General features: G+C 32.0%; 1 protein-coding gene across 4 annotated transcripts; it reads left to right on the plus strand.

The window, feature by feature from the left end:
* Positions 1 to 6752: 6752 nt before the first annotated feature.
* On the plus strand, positions 6753 to 13529 carry LOC116000434 (probable leucine-rich repeat receptor-like protein kinase At1g35710). 4 transcript variants are annotated; one of them, XM_031240520.1, is made up of 9 exons: positions 6753 to 10643; positions 10730 to 11118; positions 11285 to 11426; positions 11515 to 11689; positions 11781 to 11918; positions 12085 to 12156; positions 12301 to 12383; positions 12481 to 12583; positions 12796 to 13529. In XM_031240520.1, exons 1-2 carry the CDS (start codon positions 6812 to 6814, stop codon positions 11098 to 11100), a joined length of 4203 nt encoding a protein of 1400 aa, XP_031096380.1. In that variant the 5' UTR covers positions 6753 to 6811; the 3' UTR covers positions 11101 to 11118; positions 11285 to 11426; positions 11515 to 11689; positions 11781 to 11918; positions 12085 to 12156; positions 12301 to 12383; positions 12481 to 12583; positions 12796 to 13529. The 4 variants fall into 4 exon arrangements, with proteins under 4 accessions (XP_031096380.1, XP_031096378.1, XP_031096379.1 ...); XM_031240518.1 differs by having other exon boundaries at positions 11587 to 11689; XM_031240519.1 differs by having other exon boundaries at positions 11587 to 11689; positions 12085 to 12153.
* Positions 13530 to 19447: the final 5918 nt, after the last annotated feature.

The raw sequence follows: 19447 nt of genomic DNA on the forward strand, positions 1-19447 counted from the left end.
TCCCCGAAGGAACATAGCTTCATAGTTATGAAACAGTTTGCGATTCAAGTTTTCTATAGCATAGTTAGAAAAGTTGTTTCTATGTCTGACTGTAAAGAATAGTTTACCATTTCATTGATCATTGATGTAAACATTTTATGTTATGAATTAATGGAATAGCTACGTTTACCTTCAAAAAAAAAAAGTTAAAATTGGATGATAAGCTAATTATTTACCAAACAGGACCAATATATTCAAGGGTGGAGGCACACGTATACAGTGGGGGCCTGCCCCTCTCCATCCTACCCCAATTTTCTAAAAATAATTTTATATAATACTAAAAAAAAAAATTACCTTTCAAAATTTTTGCCTCCCTCCCACCTAAATTAATCTTACTAGTTAAGCTACACACTTTTTCATATTCTCCTTTACACACTTTTCATCTTCAAAACTTGTTTTGTGCGTGTCCCAATTGCAGCAACAGAAGACTGCTTTTGGGGTCTTCTTACACCTCTTGACGGTGCAAATAAATAACATTCCAAGTTGACTCATTTTAATTGATGAGTTATATTAGATGGACTAGTATTTTTGTATGCACGAGGCGTAAAAATTAATGTCTAATATTAGTACTCTATTTTAAAATTTTAGACTTATTTATATTATTGTATAATAATAATAATTTAAATCAATTTTATAAATTTGATGTTTATATTTTAGGAAATAACTTATGTAGTACTCGAATATGTAATGTATATATATTACTACTGTTGAAGAAGATAAGAAAATATATAGTGAATTCATGTGCATGAGAACATTAGTTAGAAAAGATAATGGAAATTATAACGATATGAGTATTTTTTTACCAAAATATTGTATGGTACAATTATTATAGTATAATGTATAAAACAAAAAAGTAACGAAAAACATACATAAATGAATGATACAACTTTCATTTGCACGCACTTAATAGTTTTAATGAATGATACAACTTTCATTTGCACGCACTTAATAGTTTTTAGATTAGATTTAGATGTCTACTATTGAAATAATTACAATACTTAATGTTTAACTTGTTATGATTTTTTTTTTTATTACAATACTTAATGTTTAACTTGTTATGATTTTTTTTTTTTTTAAATTGTGAACTAGATATTTAATATCATAATACGCATGTCTCATCTAGAATCAAGATTTTTGATATACCGTATACGTCGAAAAGAACTAAAGTATTATATGAGGTATTTATAAATCATGTTTTTTTTTCAAAAAAAAACATGATTTATAAATACCTTATATTATCATTTTAATAATCAATTGTTTACACATATTATTAGGGGTGCACAATCAATTAATTTGATTAATTAACCAAAATTTAATTGAAATATTATTGTAGTATTTCAAAAGAAAAATAAATAATTAAAAAAAGACAACTTATTAAAAAGTAAAAACATGATATATGTGAGTGAGAGAGAGAGAGAGAGAGTGTGTGTGTGTGAGACCGCTAGGGATGTTGGGTCATTGAAAATAATGTTGTTAAAGCTAGTGACACCTAGTTACATTCCCATGTAGAATGGGATGTGTTCGAGCCTCAGTAGAGATGATTATTGACTCTTTGTGCTTCAGTAGGTTGAGAAAGTAGTTATGAACAGATATTGCATTGTAACAGAGTCAGTAGCTTTAGAAATGTTTTTTTAAAAAATAAATGTGATATAGTGCATGTGATTAGTTACAATTTATAGAATATAAAGTAAATGATAGTAGATTAAGAGTTTCTATGATCGAGTTTTTATATAGTTTGGAAAATTCCCTACCTACTCCACACTTGTCGTGTTCTCGTGATAAAATTTACTGTATATTTCATCAGGAGAATGCGATAAAGGTGTCGTAGGTAAGGAATTTTCTAAACTAGTATAAAAACTCGATCTAACTACTATAAGGTAGGAGATTTTCCAGACTTTCAATTGTATTTGGTACAAATAATAGTAATATTATTTGTACAAAATACAAGTGAAAGTCTTTCACAAAGATTAGTCACTAGTCCGATCATTTGCTACTTGCTTAACTCCAATAATGATAATCCTTCAACAACTATTTCACCCAGCAATTGTGTTCGTTATTCAGTTATTCAATTGTTTCACTGTAAGGATCTTTCACCAAGTTTTCTTGAGTTTACGTACAAACTCTTCTATATAATTTATTTCACATAACTTGTGAATTAAATAGTAGCCTTAAACTATAAAATATAGCTTTCGGTATTTCTTCATTTTTATTTATTTATTTATTTATCATTATTATTTTTGCAATAGTGAGTATGATGAGGTGAGATTTGATGAATATAATTGAAGGCAAGTGCACTAGATATTGATATTTTTGTCATTGTACAAGATCGTGAATGAGTAAATCATAATAACTCTTCAAAATTGATCTTACGCGGAAAAATCAATTCCTAGTGTCCATAAAGAGATTTGCATATCAGAATCTTCACATTGAAATGATAAGGCTAACAAGGGCAGTTAACAAAATGAACATGAACGAACAAATGTTGTTCATCATGTTCGTTTGTTAAGGTTTTTGAAAATCATGTTTATGTTCATTTGTTAAGCAGCGCACGCTCATTAGTGTTTGTTAATGTTAACGAGCACATTCATATATAAACATGTTTGTTAACTTTTGCGAACATATTCGTTAACATTAATGAACACGTTCATGAACATGTTTGTTAACGTTTGTGAACATTTACGTTAACGCACGTTAAGTTTGTGTACACGTTCATGCAAGCTAAATAAATAAACGCATGCACATGTTAATGATCATAGTTCGTTCGTAAACAATAAATAGTTTATGTTCAAGTACAGTAATCAAACATAACGACTATAAAAATAATACAATTAAGTATAAAAAAATACCAAGTCTTAAAAAAAAAAAACACACACACACACAGAGCAAATTATTATGTGGGCTCGGGTCTACCTACCTTGCAAGGTGGATCCGGTTACAAGGTATAACTATTGCGCGCGCGCACACACAAATTGTTTACTCATATATTAATAATGTTAGCAGAGAAACTCATTTAGTACATGTTCCTTTAATAATGTTTATCATGAACGAGCATTTAAGCATATATAAATATTATTAGAGGAGCACTAAATGAGCTTGTTCATGATAAACATTATTAAAAGAGCACTAAATGAGCTTGTTCATGAACATTATTGAATGAACACAAACGAGCTTATTTACGAGCTCTTAGCAAACGAGCTTACAAATATTCTGATTTTGTTCGTTTATTAATTGAGCTCTAAATTTTGTTCATTTATATTATTTTACCTTAATAAACAAACATAACCCAACGCTTATACCTAACACAAACACGAGTAATTTATCGAAAACTATGTTCGCTAACATCCCTAAAGCCACCCAAAGACCAAAAAGACTCGCAAGACCCGTATAGTAGTCTTCTGATGCAAACTTGATTAGGACCCCATTAGTAATACCCCTAAGGCAACCCAAAGACCAAAAAGACTCACAAGACCCGTAGTCTTCGGATGCCAACATGATTAGGACCCGATTACTTGGAAATGATGCCACTTAATTGACAAAATAAAAAGAAAGCTAAGGCTAGCTTAAAGACAACTTTATAAAAGTGGCTTTAATAAAGAACATTTCTTCTCATATACGCACTTTAGTTTACTGGATTGAAATAAAACTAGCGTCTAAAGTCATCCTTTCCCACAATAATAATATACGAAGTTTTTTTTTTTTGCATCCCAATTGCCGCAACAGAGGACTCCTTTAATTTTGGAGTCTTCTTACCCCTTGACCGTGTAAATCAATTACGGAGTATGTTATATCAAAAGTTGACTCATTTAAATTAATGAAAGTTGTTAGATGTGTCATGTGCTTGTGTTTGTGTTTGTGTTTGTGATCTCGTCATAATGGTGTTCTATATGGGGAATGAGAATAAATCATCGTCATCCATCCTATATATATATTGGCCAAGCTGTAGGCCTGAAGGCCGAGCCTAGTATACATAAGTCTGGCATGTTTACATTAATAGGCTTTTGAAATTAGCTCAAGCCTAGCCTTTCACCCGGCAAATTATTGTGTGGACCATGGTCCACATAGCTCTGTGGACCATAAATATAAAGTACATTTGTATTATACTAAAAGTACATTATGTTTGTACTGAAGGTACATTATCTCATAGTATATATAAAATAATGTAATTTCAGTACTTAAATAATGTACTCTAAAATAATGTACTTTATGTACAAAAATAATATACTTTTAATATATTAAAAATATACTTTTTATTTATGGTCCACACAGCTATGTAGACCATGGTCCATGCAATAATGATTGCTACTAAACGAGCTAGGCCTAACTAGGCTTTAATTAGGCCTGGACATAGGCCCTTACCAGGGGCCTGTCCTATTCCTACCCCTATATGAGACCAGGATCCGTGAGACGGGTCGGTTCCTCATACGTGAGATGGGTCTATTCCTCATAATTATTACAATTTTCATCATAAGTAATTTTTTAATCCTTAAATATTACATTTTGATTTAAAAGTATATTACATTTTCCCACAAAAGTATTATATTTTTTCTCATTGATATTACATTTTCACGCATAAGTTACAATCGATTTATCTATGATTAATATTATAGCTTTTCTCATAAGTATTACATTTTCCATTGTAAGTAATAATTAATCAATTTATTTCTAATTAGTAGTACACTTTCAGTCATAAGTAACAATTAACTAATTTATTTCTGATTAATATTACACTTTTTCGTATAACTGACTATTCAACCCTAAATATTATATTTTGATTTAAAATTATTACATTTTCATCAAAAGTATCATACTTTTTCTTAGAGTTAATTCCAACAATGGTCCTCCGACTATGTTGATTTTCCAAAATTAGTCCCCGACTTTTAATTTGGACAATTTAGGTCCCTTGACTTTCAAATTCTTTCCAATGTTGGTCCTTTCATCAAATTTTGGTTAAATTGAGATCAAATGAAGGGGTAAAATTGTCCGTTCACTTGTATACTCGTACTTCTTCTGTCTTATATGCTATATATATGAATATAATATCAGTTGAAGAGACATCGAATGAGATTATATGGCTTTGATTGAGACTTCGACTAAGATTATATTCATATATACATCGTATAGGATAGGAGAAATACGAGTAATAATACACTAAACATGTGAACGGACAATTTTACCCCTTCATTTGACCTCAATTTGATCAAAATTTGACGAAAGGACCAACATTGGAAAGAATTTGAAAGTCAAGGGACCTAAATTGTCCAAATTAAAAGTCGGGGACTAATTTTGAAAAATCAACATAGTCGGAGGACCATTGCTGGAATTAACTCCTTTTTCTTATAAGTATTATATTTTTCTCCCATGAGAATTTTCCGACCCCTAAATATTATATTTTGATTTAATACTTAAAAGTATTACATTTTCTTTAAAAATATCACATATTTGTCATAAATATTACATTACCATCTTGACCCGACCGTCTCACGAATCATAGGAGATTCAACCTTTAAAAAAAAGTGTAAATAGTCATTAGTTTCAGTATAAATCCAATATCCACGGTAAATTATTGTGTGAATCACGAATATAAAATATATTTTTAATATATTAAAAGTCATGGTTGTAGTATGCGCTAGGACTAGGCACCTAGTCAGCCGCATAGGGGCTAATTCGCCTCAACCTAGGGGCGCCTAATTATACTGTGCACCACGGTGCACATAGCAATGTACACCACGTACCTAAACGACGTCGTTTTGAGCATTGTAAACTAATCGTTCGTTTTTGTTTGGAAATCACGTTTCCCGTTTCGGCCGGTCTCTGTATTTATGTTAATATTCTGTGTATTCCAGGCAATCATTCTATGTATTCTAGGCAACTGTTCTGTGTATTATAGGCAACCGTTATGTGTATTCATGTTAGTAACACATGTTGTGATGTGTTTGTGCATTCGAATGTTTAGGAGGATGAGTTCTGTGTATTTTGTGTAAATATTATGTGTATTCATGTTATTAACACAAGTTGTGATGTGTTTGTGCATTCGAATGTTAGGAGGATGAGTTCTGTGTATTTTGCGTCAATATTTTGTGTATTATGGGCAAACATTCTGTGTATTCTAGGCAAACGTTCTGTGTATTCTATATAATGATTATGTGTATTATAGATAATGAATTCCTTGGAGTCATTCGCGTCCACTAACATCTGTGTATTTTGTGTCAATATTCTGTGTATTCTGGGCAAACATTCTGTGTATTCTAGGCAAACGTTCTGTGTATTATAGATAATGATTATGTGTATTATAAATAATGAATTCCCTGAGTCATTCGTGTCCGCGTCTACTAACACCAAAACGACGTCGTTTTACGTACGTGGTGTACATTGCTATGTGCACCGTGGTGCAGGGTATAACGATTGCGCCTAGTGCCTAGGCGGCCGCCTAGACCGATTTTTACAATAGCGCTAAAAGTGTATTATTATTTGTGTACTAAATGTACATTATTTGATAATATATAAAATAATATACTTTCATTAATAATGAACTTTCAACTTTATATACAAAAATAATATACTTTTAATATATTAAAAATGCACTTTTTTTTATGATTCACATAATTGCTTGGACCATAATCTAGGTAACAATGATGGAATATAAGGTACAGAAACATCTATATATATCCCCCTCACTTTCGCTCCTCGATCTCCCACGCACCCAATAGTCCAATACATTAACTAATCTTCATTTCACCGTAATTTGTACTTTTGTGTCATCAATCCTTTCCCAATGACAAATCCCCATTATATAATACTCCTACTTCTTATTACGCACCTCTTTCCCTTTCTTCCAGTTTCTGCTTCCCATTTCAATGCCACAAACACCCATTCATTGTTGCCTACAAAATATTTGCAAAAAGCAAATGAAGTGGCTTCTCTGTTGACATGGAAGTCCAGCCTTGACCTCAAAAGCCAAAAACTATTGTCATCGTGGGTGGTTGGTGGTAGCCACTGCAATTGGAATGGAATTCACTGTAGTGCAGATGAAAGCATTACAGGCTTGAACCTTACTGGTTACGGCTTACGAGGTACGCTTAAGGATTTAAACTTTTCGTCCTTGAGCTTTTTAGAAATAATTGATCTTTCTAACAACTCTTTCCATGGTTACATTTCTTTTATTAAAGAAATGGCAAATTTACAAAATTTAAAAACCCTTTATCTTTGCAAAAATCAATTTTTAGACTACATCCCTCAAGAAATTGGGTTGTTAGTATCACTTGTAGAGTTGGTGTTGTATCAAAACACTCTCACGGGCCAAATTCCCACTTCGATTGGGAACTTGCAAAACTTAAAATTGTTAGATATTTCCAACAACAATCTTTCAAGACAAATCCCACCACAAATTGGGTTGTTAAAATCACTTATAGAATTGGATCTTTCATCAAATGCTCTGACGGGTAAAATTCCTCCCGAAATAGGGAATTTGTCAATGTTGACAAATTTATCCCTATTTCAAAATCAACTCTATGGACCCATCCCTAAAGAGATAGGGAAATTGAGATCTCTTCAAAGCTTAAGGTTGGACTCAAATAACCTTAGTGGCAAAATTCCCACCACAATTGGAAATTTAAAAAGGTTGAAATGGTTGAATCTTAAACACAACAATCTATCAGGTCATATTCCTGGAGAAATTTGGTTGTTAATTTCACTTGTAGAGATGGATTTCCGATCAAATGCTCTCACAGGTCATATTCCTACTTCAATTGAAAACTTGAGGAATTTGACTATATTTTATCTTGATGAGAATCAATTTTCTGGCAATATTCCTCAAGAAATAGGGAACTTGTCACAATTGGTATATTTATCTTTACTTGGAAATAAACTCTATGGATCGATCCCTAAGGAGTTAGGAAAATTGGCATCTCTTCAAGGGTTATGGTTGTACTCAAATAACTTTAGTGGTCAAATCCCTCAAGAAATTGGGTTGTTAAAATCACTTGTAGAGTTAGATCTTTCATCAAATGCTCTCACGGGTCAAATTCCTCTAGAATTAGGGAACTTGTCAATGTTGGTAAATTTATCCCTATTGCAAAATCAACTCTATGGATCTATCCCTAAAGAGATAGGAAAATTGAGATCTCTTCAAAGTTTAAGGTTGGACTCAAATAACCTTAGTGGCCAAATTCCCACCACAATTGGAAATTTAAAAAGGTTGAAATGGTTGAGTCTTAAACACAACAATCTATCAGGTCATATTCCTCGAGAAATTTGGTTGTTAATTTCACTTGTAGAGATGGATTTCCGATCAAACGCTCTCACAGGTCATATTCCTACTTCAATTGAAAACTTGAGGAATTTGACTATCTTTTATCTTGATGAGAATCAATTTTTTGGCAATATCCCTCAAGAAATAGGGAGCTTGTCAAAATTGGTATATTTATCTTTACTTGGGAATAAGCTCTATGGATTGATTCCTATGGAGTTAGGAAAATTGACAGCTCTTCAAGGGTTATGGTTGTACTCAAATAATCTTAGTGGCCAAATCCCTCAACAAATTGGGTTGTTAAGATCACTTGTAGAGTTAGATCTTTCATCAAATGCTCTGAAGTGTCAAATTCCTAGAGAAATAGGGAACTTGCAGAACTTAAAAGTGTTGTCCCTAAGCAACAACAATCTATCAGGGCAGATCCCTCATGAAATTGGGTTGCTAAAATACCTTGTGCATTTAGATCTTGCATCAAATGCTCTCTTTGGTCAAATTCCTCCTGAAATAGGGAACTTGTCAATGTTGGTAAACTTAAACCTACAGATAAATCAGCTCTATGGATCCATACCAAAGGAGTTAGGAAAGTTGAAATCTCTTCAAGGGCTAAGGTTGCATTTAAATAACCTTGTTGGTCAAATTCCATTTGACTTCAACAATCTCACTAATTTGAGGAGTTTTCAAATTGGCAATAATCATCTCACCGGATCTTTGCCTGAGAATATATGTTTTGGCCCGTCACTTGAAAATGTATCTATTGCATACAACGAATTTAGTGGAAAGGTTCCTAAAAGTTTGAAGAATTGTACAAGCCTTTATAGAGTCAGGCTTGACAGAAATGAGATTTATGGAGATGTATCAAAAGATTTTGGGATATATCCAAACTTAAATTATATAGATTTGAGTTATAATAACTTACATGGCCAACTATCTTCAAATTGGGCTCTTTGTCCTAGACTCACGGCTTTGAAGATGGCGAGCAATAGAATTTCTGGAAATATCCCACATGATCTCGGCAATGCATCTCAACTAGAGTATCTTGATCTCTCATCAAATCAGTTGGTTGGAGGGATTCCCGGAAGTTTGGGAAAGCTAAGCAAGTTATATGTCCTAAATTTAGATAATAACAAACTTACTGGCAACATACCACTAGAAGTTGGGAAACTATCTTGGCTTTCAGAGCTAAACTTAGCTTCAAATATGTTTGTTGATTCAATCCCCCCACAAATTGGAAGATGCCAGCGCCTAATTACATTGAATCTAAGCAAAAATATGCTAGTGGGCAGGATTCCTCTTGATATGCTAAGCCTAAAATCCCTTGAAAATCTCAGTCTCAGTCACAACATGCTCTCTGATCAGATACCACCACAGGTTGGAGGATTAACAAACTTACAGACAATGGATTTATCTCACAATAATCTGTCAGGCTCCATCCCATCAAGCATTGCTCAATGTGTAGCTTTAGTTTCGATTGATATATCATACAATCAGTTGGAAGGTCCAATCCCGAACACTAAAGCATTTTTACAAGCACCATATTCTGCCTTGAGTAATAATAAAGGTTTATGTGGCAATCATTCCGACTTAAAGCCTTGCTTCCGGCATAGTCAAAGTGATAGCACGAATAGAAATTTGGCTGTAATCATATTAGTAGCATTGGGAAGTTTATTTCTATTGATGGTGGTTATTGTCATTTTTGTAATTTTTGGACGACCAACAAGAAGTAGAGGGGAGGAAATTTTGGAGCAAAGAGATTTTAGTAATGATTTGTTCACAATATGGAGTTTTGATGGAAAAATGACATATGAAAACATAATTGAAGTTACAGAGAACTTTGACTCCAAATATTGCATTGGTGTAGGAGGGCATGGAAGTGTGTTTAGGGCTGAGTTACCTAGTGGTCAAATTGTTGCAGTGAAGAAGTTTCATACATTAGACCCACAAGATGATGGAAGGCGTGATCTGAGAAGCTTTTCAAATGAGATAAAAACATTAACAAATTTGAGACATCGAAATATTGTAAAGCTTTATGGCTATTGTGCTCATAGTAAGCATTCATTCTTGATTTATGAGTATTTACAAGGGGGGAGTTTGGCACAAATTTTGTGTGATGATGAGAAAGCGTCTCATTTTGGATGGTTGGAAAGGATAAATGTGGTCAAAGCTGTATCTAAAGCTTTATCATATATGCACCATGACTGTTCATCTCCTATTGTTCACCGGGACATATCAAGCAACAATATTCTATTTGATTCTGAACACGAAGCTCATGTATCTGATTTTGGGACAGCAAGATTTTTGAGTTCTGATTCAACAAGTTGGAGTACAATTGCTGGAACCATGGGATATACAGCTCCAGGTCTGCATTTATATTATATTTTCTTGTTATTCTCTTTTCTTTTTTATCTTAGATATGCTCTAATATATATTGGTATTTAATTGTAGAGTTTGCTTACACTGTGGAGATAAATTGCAAATGTGATGTGTATAGCTTTGGAGTGGTAACACTTGAAATGATTATGGGAAAACATCCTGGTGACCTCATTACATGCCTTTCTTCGTCCTCAATCTCAACAATGGATGGCATGCTTTTTAGTGATCTATTAGATCCTCGACTGCCAACTCAAAAAAGATATAACGCAAAACAACTCGTGTTGGTTGCAAAGATAGCAGTTTCTTGTATAAATCCCAATCCACATTGTAGGCCAAGTATGGAACAAGTTTCTATGCTACTATCCAAGGAAAGGGACTTTCCCAAATTTTCCCCTGAGATCACATTAAGCCAGTTGTTTGGTCTTGAGTTTCAGACTTCATGAATTTTTATGCTATTCAAGGTAAGTTCGTACTAAACCATCATTTTTTTTTTACCTTTATATATATATATATATTTGTAGTTTGTGAGTATTACAATCCACTTTACTACATGAAATTCTAAATTCACTCTAGCGGATACTTATTGTAACTTGGTTGCTGATATGTTTTTTTCCTACTCTTTGGCAGGGGTTTAAGTAATCTACAAATTAAATGTTGGTTGCTGATTGCAAATATATGTGAACTGGAGACGAAGCCTTGCCCTTATCTATGTGTTCTGTTTTGTAGAGATCACAAATTAACATAGCTTTATGCTCGTGACAAGTGGCTGGTAAGTATCTTTTTTATGAATTTTTGGACAAATTATTGGTGTTCAGTGAAAAGCAAAAAAAAAAAAAAAAAAAAACCTACTCTGTTAGGGATTCGATCAGGTGTTGGAATCAAGTCTTGTGCTCTGCTCTTTCTAAGTTTGCATTTGTGTAAAACTATAGAAATTGCAGTTTGGAAGAATGTGTTGGATTTAGCTTGAGATGCAGATGTTTGGAAGTTGAATTGGCAAGCATGCTGATACATACAGTACATGAGAGACAAATGGTAACGAGTTGCCATATTAGATATTTCTTTAGTTGTGATTTTTTTGCTAATCTCTACAATATTTCTCATGATAGCATATCTTCCTTAACAGATAATGGACATTCCTAAGATGGATGCACGAGATGCTTTTCAAGCTACTTGTTGCAGAAGGTGACATTAATTACATCCATGGCCTTGTAGCATATTATGATGCATGTATATCATTGTCAAAGTGCCACAAATTCTAGAGGTTTGCACTTATTTAAAGCTTATTTAACATTTTATATATTTAGTATTCATGATAAGCATCTCCAAAAGTCCTTGACTAGCTAGCATCAATTTAAGTTATATATGGGGCTTAGCTTTCTACATTGTTTATTTGGTCTAAACCTATGGGCATTTACTGGAACTTGCAGTTTGGAACAAGTAGAAAATCTTGGAACGTCTTGTTGCGAACAAATTGTTATGAAGTGCAGTTAATGAAGGTGGTAAGACCCCACCCGCTAATGTTAAGTTGATTATAAAACCTATTCTTAGATTAGCTATATCTTGAGTTCTGATCGAGTTTTTGCTCATCTCTTACATGTCAATAATTTTTTATATTTTCACTAATAACATTTATGCATTTACAGAATGTACAGTTGTAAGATGTATGCATCCTTCACTGTGGGCTCCTTAATTTCAAGCTTGTTGCGGATATATCCATTCCCGCCTGGTACCATATTTGTTCCTCAAAGAAATATAAAATGGGACTTTAATGTTCCACACAATTTTTAAATTATAATTGCCATATAAAATTTATTTCGTTGCAGATCGAATTCATATAATGCCAGGTCATCAGTTAATCCATTCGCCTAAATGATTGATTGCAGTTTGTAGGCAGTTCATTTCCTCAAAGACGTGTTAGCTCTTTTGGTACGTGTGTGAATCTGACAGTGAAATTGTTCACAATAAACATTCATTCTTGATTTATGTGTATTTACAAGGGAGTTTAGCACAAATTTTGAGTGATGATGAGAAAGCACTGCGATTGGGATGGTTGAGAAGGATAAATGTGGTCAAAGCTGTGCCCAAAGCTTTATCATATATACCTGTACCATGATTGTTTACCTTCTATTGTTTACCAGGACATATCAAGCAACAATGTTCTGTTTGATTCTGAGCCTTGATTCATCAAATTGGACTGCAATTGCTGGAACCATTGGATATACCGCAAATGTGATGTGTATAGCTTTGGAGTGAAAACACTAGAAGTGATTATGGCGAAACATCCTGGTGACCTCATTACATGCATTTCTTCATCCTCATCCTCATCCTCAGCAACTGATGGAATGCTTTTGAAGGATCTTTGAGACCCTCGACTCTTAACTCCAAAAAGGACACGATCCAAAAAGGACACGATGCACAACAATTGGTGTTGGTTGCAATGATAGCAATATCTTGTCTGAATTCCAATCCACAATGTCGTCCAACTAGGCAAGAAGTTTCACTGTTGCTATCCGTGGAAGGGATTTTCCAAATATTTTACCAGAGATCACAATAAGTCAGTTCTTGAATTTGCTACTCCATGAGTTTTTACACTATTGAAAGCAAGTTTATCCTAATGTATCAGTTTTATCCCTATCTATTTGTAACAAGTATTTCAATCCTACTTTACTGCATGTAATTCTAAATTCACTTACCACAGGATTCCTGTTGTGACTTGGCTGCTGATATATTTGTTTCCAACTCATTGGCAGGAGTCTATGTATAGTATATAGTCTACAAAAGTAGGATTCCCAAATCTAGCATAACTGATAGTGCTCCAATGAAAATAATCCCATTCTCGGATGGTGATGTTCAATGAACTTTGATTCTTTTAGATAGTTGGCAGTTTGGCAGAACTCTTTCTTGCGATTCTGGCATATTGAGCCTCTCTTAATGTACATTATATGCATTGCAGGAAATGTTGAAGGATTGATATAGTTAGAAGTAAGACTTACCAAAATGCCATTTATAAGAAGTCATTTGTTTTTCGGGATGTAATACTTATACGCACAAATGTCATATTTATATGTTCAAATGTAATACTAATCAAAAATAAAATCTTTTTTACTTATAAGGGTAAATATAATACTTTTACTGGGCGTTTGGTTGGAGGGAATGAATTAAGCGGGAAAGGAATTGCAATTCCATGAGAAATAACGTGGGAATAAAGTGGAAGTTTAAATTCCAGTGTTTGGTTGGAAGGAATAAAATTACTAGAAATTTCAATTCCAATGTTTGGTATACATGGGAATTGAAAATGAATAAGTAGTATAAAGTCTAAAATGCCAATTGTTATTATAATTATTATTAAATGACAAGTACACAAAAAATATAGCATATTAAATTCAAATACCACTCATATACTGTATCTCTTGAACTAGACATATTGTAAAAAATATTTGAGAGTTTTGAGAAAACATACTTGATTAAGGTTGACTTAGAATTTGCTTGCTCAGGAACGTCTTTCTTGTTGATAGTTGTCAAAGGTAATACACGGTATTAGCTAAAAGAGAAAGTTAGACATCAATTTTAGGTTAAAAAAGTGATGAGTAATTTTGTCTCAGGAGTATTTTTTTATTCCTAAAATCCATGGAGTTAAAATTCCAAGGGGGGCATGGGATTCTAATTCCATGAAAATGAGGGAATTGCAATTCCACTGAATTGCAATTCTCTCCAACCAAAGAAGGAATTTAGTTACCTTCGGAATTAAGTGTGAATGGAATTTAAGTTCCTTCCAACCAAACGTCCTGTTAAGGGAAAATACAATACTTTTACATTTCGATTTAAAAGTATTACATTTTTCCTTAAAAATATTATATTTTTCCTTATAAGTAAGGAACACTTGTCAACATTACTTATTATGAAAAATGTAATATTTTTTCTCTTATAAGTAATAAAAATTGCATTCATGATTAGTATTATATTTGAGCATATAAGTATGACATTTGCACATATAAGTATGACATTTGCATGTTATTTCGACCCGTCCCGACTCGTCTCACGAGTAAGGATTCGTGAGACGGTCTCACACAAGTGTGACCCTATAAATTTTTATATATTTATTTATTTTTATTAATTGATTATTTATTTATTTTGATTTTAATTCTTATTTACTAACAAATTAAATAAAGTGACTCATTCTACTCAAATTCATAATTACCATTACCAAGTATTTGATTCTCATCACTATATATTATGATTCCTATGTTTGAATCAAACACGGCCTAAGTCTTCTTCTAACCCAGTATTACGGTGTACTAAAGGTTAAAAATATTACTGGTCCTGTTTGGTAAATAATCAGCCTATCAGCTAATTTTGACTTATTTGACCACTATTAGTTGTTTGGTTAATAAGCTTTTTGTAACTCCAAAATGCTAAAATTCAAAAGGCTACTCAAAGCAGCCTTTTCAATTAGCTTTTTGAGAAAATAAATTATACCAAACAGCTATCAACTAATAACTAATTTATCAAACAACTTTCTACAATCAACTAATATTATCAACAAATCATTCATTCTAACCCAATCAGCCAACAACCATTTACCAAACAGTGCCACTATCTTTTATATTTGCTAGGCTGAAAATCAATATTGTAGTCTCTGAAGTAAAGCTCACGTCTTAAGTAATCCCCTCCATGATAATCTTATAAATTTGTTTTTTAGAAGTCCAAATTACAGCAGCTAGAGACTTTGTGAGTCTTCTTACCTTCCTTGACGGTGCAGTTTAAACTTTCCTTTGTTATATATATAATAAAAAATAAAATTAAAAAACCCCTAAGAAAATTTTTATAATCTCAGTATACCATATATATACAATATATAACCCTTCAATAATTGATGCGAGAATATTCATTCTATTGATCCAAAAGGTCAATATGCATTGCATTACATACAGGAAAAAAAGAAAAGGAGAAATAGCAAGATAAATGCACCAATCCTTACCCTTCAATAAAACATCTTCAAAGAACCATATAAATTAAAATACACAATGGCCTTGTTTGGTAAATTAAAGCTTAATTATGATCATGCACTATCATAAAATCGATCAACTACTGCTAGAAACTTATGGATAACTGGGTTTAATACGCTAAAACATCTGATCTTTGGAAATCTCTAACCTTTGCTAAGCACATAGGAACTAGATTTAGATTATTTAATCTCAATCCATTTTTTGAATGCACAAGCTAAGATATTTTGTATTTTTTTTATTCATCATAAATTTTAATATTGGTTAAGTGCGGGTGATTAAAGACTTATGGAAAAGTGATTCGTACAAATACTTTTAAAGATAATTTTGATTCCAACAATATCTTTATTTTTTGTACTCATTTTCCTAATAGAAATCAGTCTTATATTATTTAGAAGGTAAGTGGAGAGATCAGAGTAAATGTTGCACCAAAATCTAAACATTAACATCAACAAATAGGCTGAGAATCAAAGTGTTATACACTCCAACGTAAAACTCACGTCTATATATAAATTGCTTTCAAATGTATTGTGCATAACTTTTCTGAACCTCCCAATTATACAGTTATTAGTTCTTATAACCCCTTTGACGGTGAAACACAAGATGCAAAAGACTTAAAAGGCCAAAGACTTTAAGTCTTCTTATATATACCCCACAACAGCACCAATTGCAACATGCATGCTGCTGCCAAAGACTTTGTGAGCCTTCTAACACCACTTGATGACAAATTATTATATCCACAATTTGATTCATTTAAATTTATAAGGGTTAAATTAGTCACTTAATTACACATGACATTATAATTAGATAAATCAATTTAAAAAAATACAATTAACTCTCTAAACAATTCAAATTCATGTAATTGGATTAAAAGTGACCTGAACTCTAAGTTAATTATTACGTACTAACATGGCGGTTAATATATTAAAAAAATTAAATTAATTTTAATAATTTTAAATATTAAAATTATTAATAAAAAAAAACTCCCTTCCCTGTTCATCTCTGACCAAAGACGAACGGAAGAAGGTTGGGTATTTTCTTCCTTTATTTTTTAAAAAAATTTATACTTTTATATTTAAAATTGATAAATTTTTTAAAATTTAGTTTTAATCACCACATCAACAACAGTTAACTTGGAGTACATTTCACTTTCTTTTTTTCTTTTTTTTTTTAAATCTAATTGCACGAGTTTGACTTATTCAGTGAGTCATGGTATTTTTTTTAGTTGAGTTGTTCAATTACATTTTCGTATGTTATTCAACAATTAATTTGATACTTGTTCATTTAAATAATGTAAAACTATTATGATCATCTGCCAATTATACTTATTATTGGAAGATTTTGAATCTACGGTATCTGAACTGAGATAATCATTGTTTGAATGCTATTCAAAAACATTTAGCATTAGACCTTAACTCAGGAATGATAATGGTTTATCATTGCTTTTTTTTCTTTTTTTCTTGAAAACTGGTTTATCATTGCTTAGTTATAGAACACTTGAGATCTTCTAATTTTTTCTGCTGGAATGATTCAGCGGGCTTATTTGCAAGATTTGTTGATATGCCCGGATTCTTTGGAAGATGAGTTCTTTTCTACAGCAAACTGGAATCTTGTATCTAAGATCTGCTGAAATGGTACTCAATAGGGCAGGTAATCAAAGTCCCATCTTGTCCTATACAAATGGTCCTATTTATAATTAATGAAGAATTACAATAAATTTGGAGAGCCAAACTTTTTTTTTTTATTTTAATAATTCTAACAATGAGTTTCCCTTATCACCCAAAACATACATTTTAAATTCAATACATTTTTCAAATAAAAATAATTTTTTTTTTAAAAAGGAAAAAAGTGTCAAATAAGCCATTGAACTTTTACATATTGTGCAATTGAACCATTAAAAACTCAAAAATTATGCAAATAGCATTTTTGACAGGTTACTCCCAAATTTCCTTTAAATATGATATTATAATGTCAAGTTATATATATAAAATTATTTAATTATTATTTTAAAAAATTAAATTATTTTTTAAAAAATCAGAAGAATTTGGAGGCAGTCGATTTGCATTCTTAATTGAGCTGATCAATTATGGCAATGGGCATCTTCAGGCGGTGGCAATATGTCAAAATCTCGTCCGTAAGGACAGCTCAGATGGTAAGAGTGCTCTACCTACAATCGAGAGGTTGGAGGTTCGATCCCGCTATGAGTAACCTAGGCTGGAGGAGAAAATCTCGTTAAAAAAATATGTCAAAATCTCCATCATGAGTCTGGATTATCATATTACACATCTTTAAGCTAAGTATGGTCGCTCTCATTTTAATTTTGTATGGTGTTCTACAAATTAAATACGCCATTTGCACAGGAGTCGAGAAACCGTTCATCAGCTTTAACCAAGATGCCTCCATCTTCTTTGGAATTTAAAAAAAAAAAGAGGGAAAATTTGTGTTATGTGCATATAGCACTTTTTCCCCCTGTGTTATTACTTATTAAAGTGGCTATTTTTTGCCTTAAATGTTAAATTGGCATTTTTACCCTTAAAAATAATTATTTCATTTATTTTCTTCTCCAACAAATTATTACTTATATGTATGGATGGTCACGATTCGGTTCGAACCTAACCAAACACTGTAGCAATCATACCGAAATAGTATGGATGGTTCTAGTTACGATTCAGAACCGAAAAAAATAAAATTAAATAATTGTTGAACCGTGAACTGAAACTGAACCACAGTCATATATAGTGAAAATGATCAAACACTTATTTTGATAAATCGGTACGGTTCGATTCCAATTTCGATTTTGAACCGCCAATCAAAACTTATTTATTTATTTATTTTTTAATTTTATTTCTTATTTAAAAATAGTCTAAATTCAACAATTATTTTATTTTATTTTTTCGGTTCTGAATTGTAACCGTAACCGTCTATACTATTTAAGTTCAATTGCTACAGTGTTCGATTAGGTTCGTATCAAACTGCGATCTTCCATACATATTAGTAATACTTGGTTGGAGAGATAAAAATAAATGAAATAATTATTTAAGGGTAAAAATGTCAATTTAACATTACAGGGAGAAAAACTACCACTTTTAAAATAACTGAAGGGGGAAAACTACCACTTTAATAACACAGGGGGGAAAAGTGCTATAGGCACATAACACAGGGGGAAAAAATGTCATTTTCCCAAAAAAAAATTCTTTCACTTTTCAAAAGAGTTAATTCCATTTTTGGTGCTTGATTTATAGGCGTCATTCCACTTTTACTCAATTTTTTCAAAACATCTCATTTTGGTCCTAGTATTATTGTGGCATGATCATTTTTGATCCTTTATCAACAAAATTGTTAAAATTCTCATAAATGCAAGGGCATTTCGGTCTTCAAATAGGAATTTTTTTCAAAAAAGTAAAAATAAAAATATAGTGGGTCAACTTACTTTGTAAAAAAAAGATCAAAATGTCCTTGCATTTAACGTCATTCTAACGATTTTGTTGAAGGAGGACCAAAAACGGTCATGCCACAATAATACTAGGACAAAATGTGGATGTTTTAATAAAAAGGGACTAAAAGTGGACTACCACCTTTAAATCTATGACCAAAAATGAAATTAACTCATTTAAAAAAATAATAATTAAAATATAATTTGGGAAATACTTGAAAATAATCTGTAAAAAATGTTATTTACACAATTTTTTATTTTTTAATAATTTAATTGCGCACTATTTTTGTTTGATGATTTAATTGCACAATGTTATTGTGTAAAAGTTCAACGGCCTATTTGATATTCTTTTCA

This window comes from Ipomoea triloba, chromosome 12 (assembly GCF_003576645.1).
Source record: "Ipomoea triloba cultivar NCNSP0323 chromosome 12, ASM357664v1".
NCBI lineage: Eukaryota > Viridiplantae > Streptophyta > Magnoliopsida > Solanales > Convolvulaceae > Ipomoea > Ipomoea triloba.

Coding starts and splice junctions, on each gene's coding strand:
- LOC116000434 (XM_031240520.1), top strand. CDS start 6,812: ATGACAAATCCCCATTATATAATACTCCTACTTCTTATTACGCACCTC. Junction 10,644..10,729: donor CATGGGATATACAGCTCCAG/GTCTGCATTTAT, acceptor ATTTAATTGTAG/AGTTTGCTTACACTGTGGAG.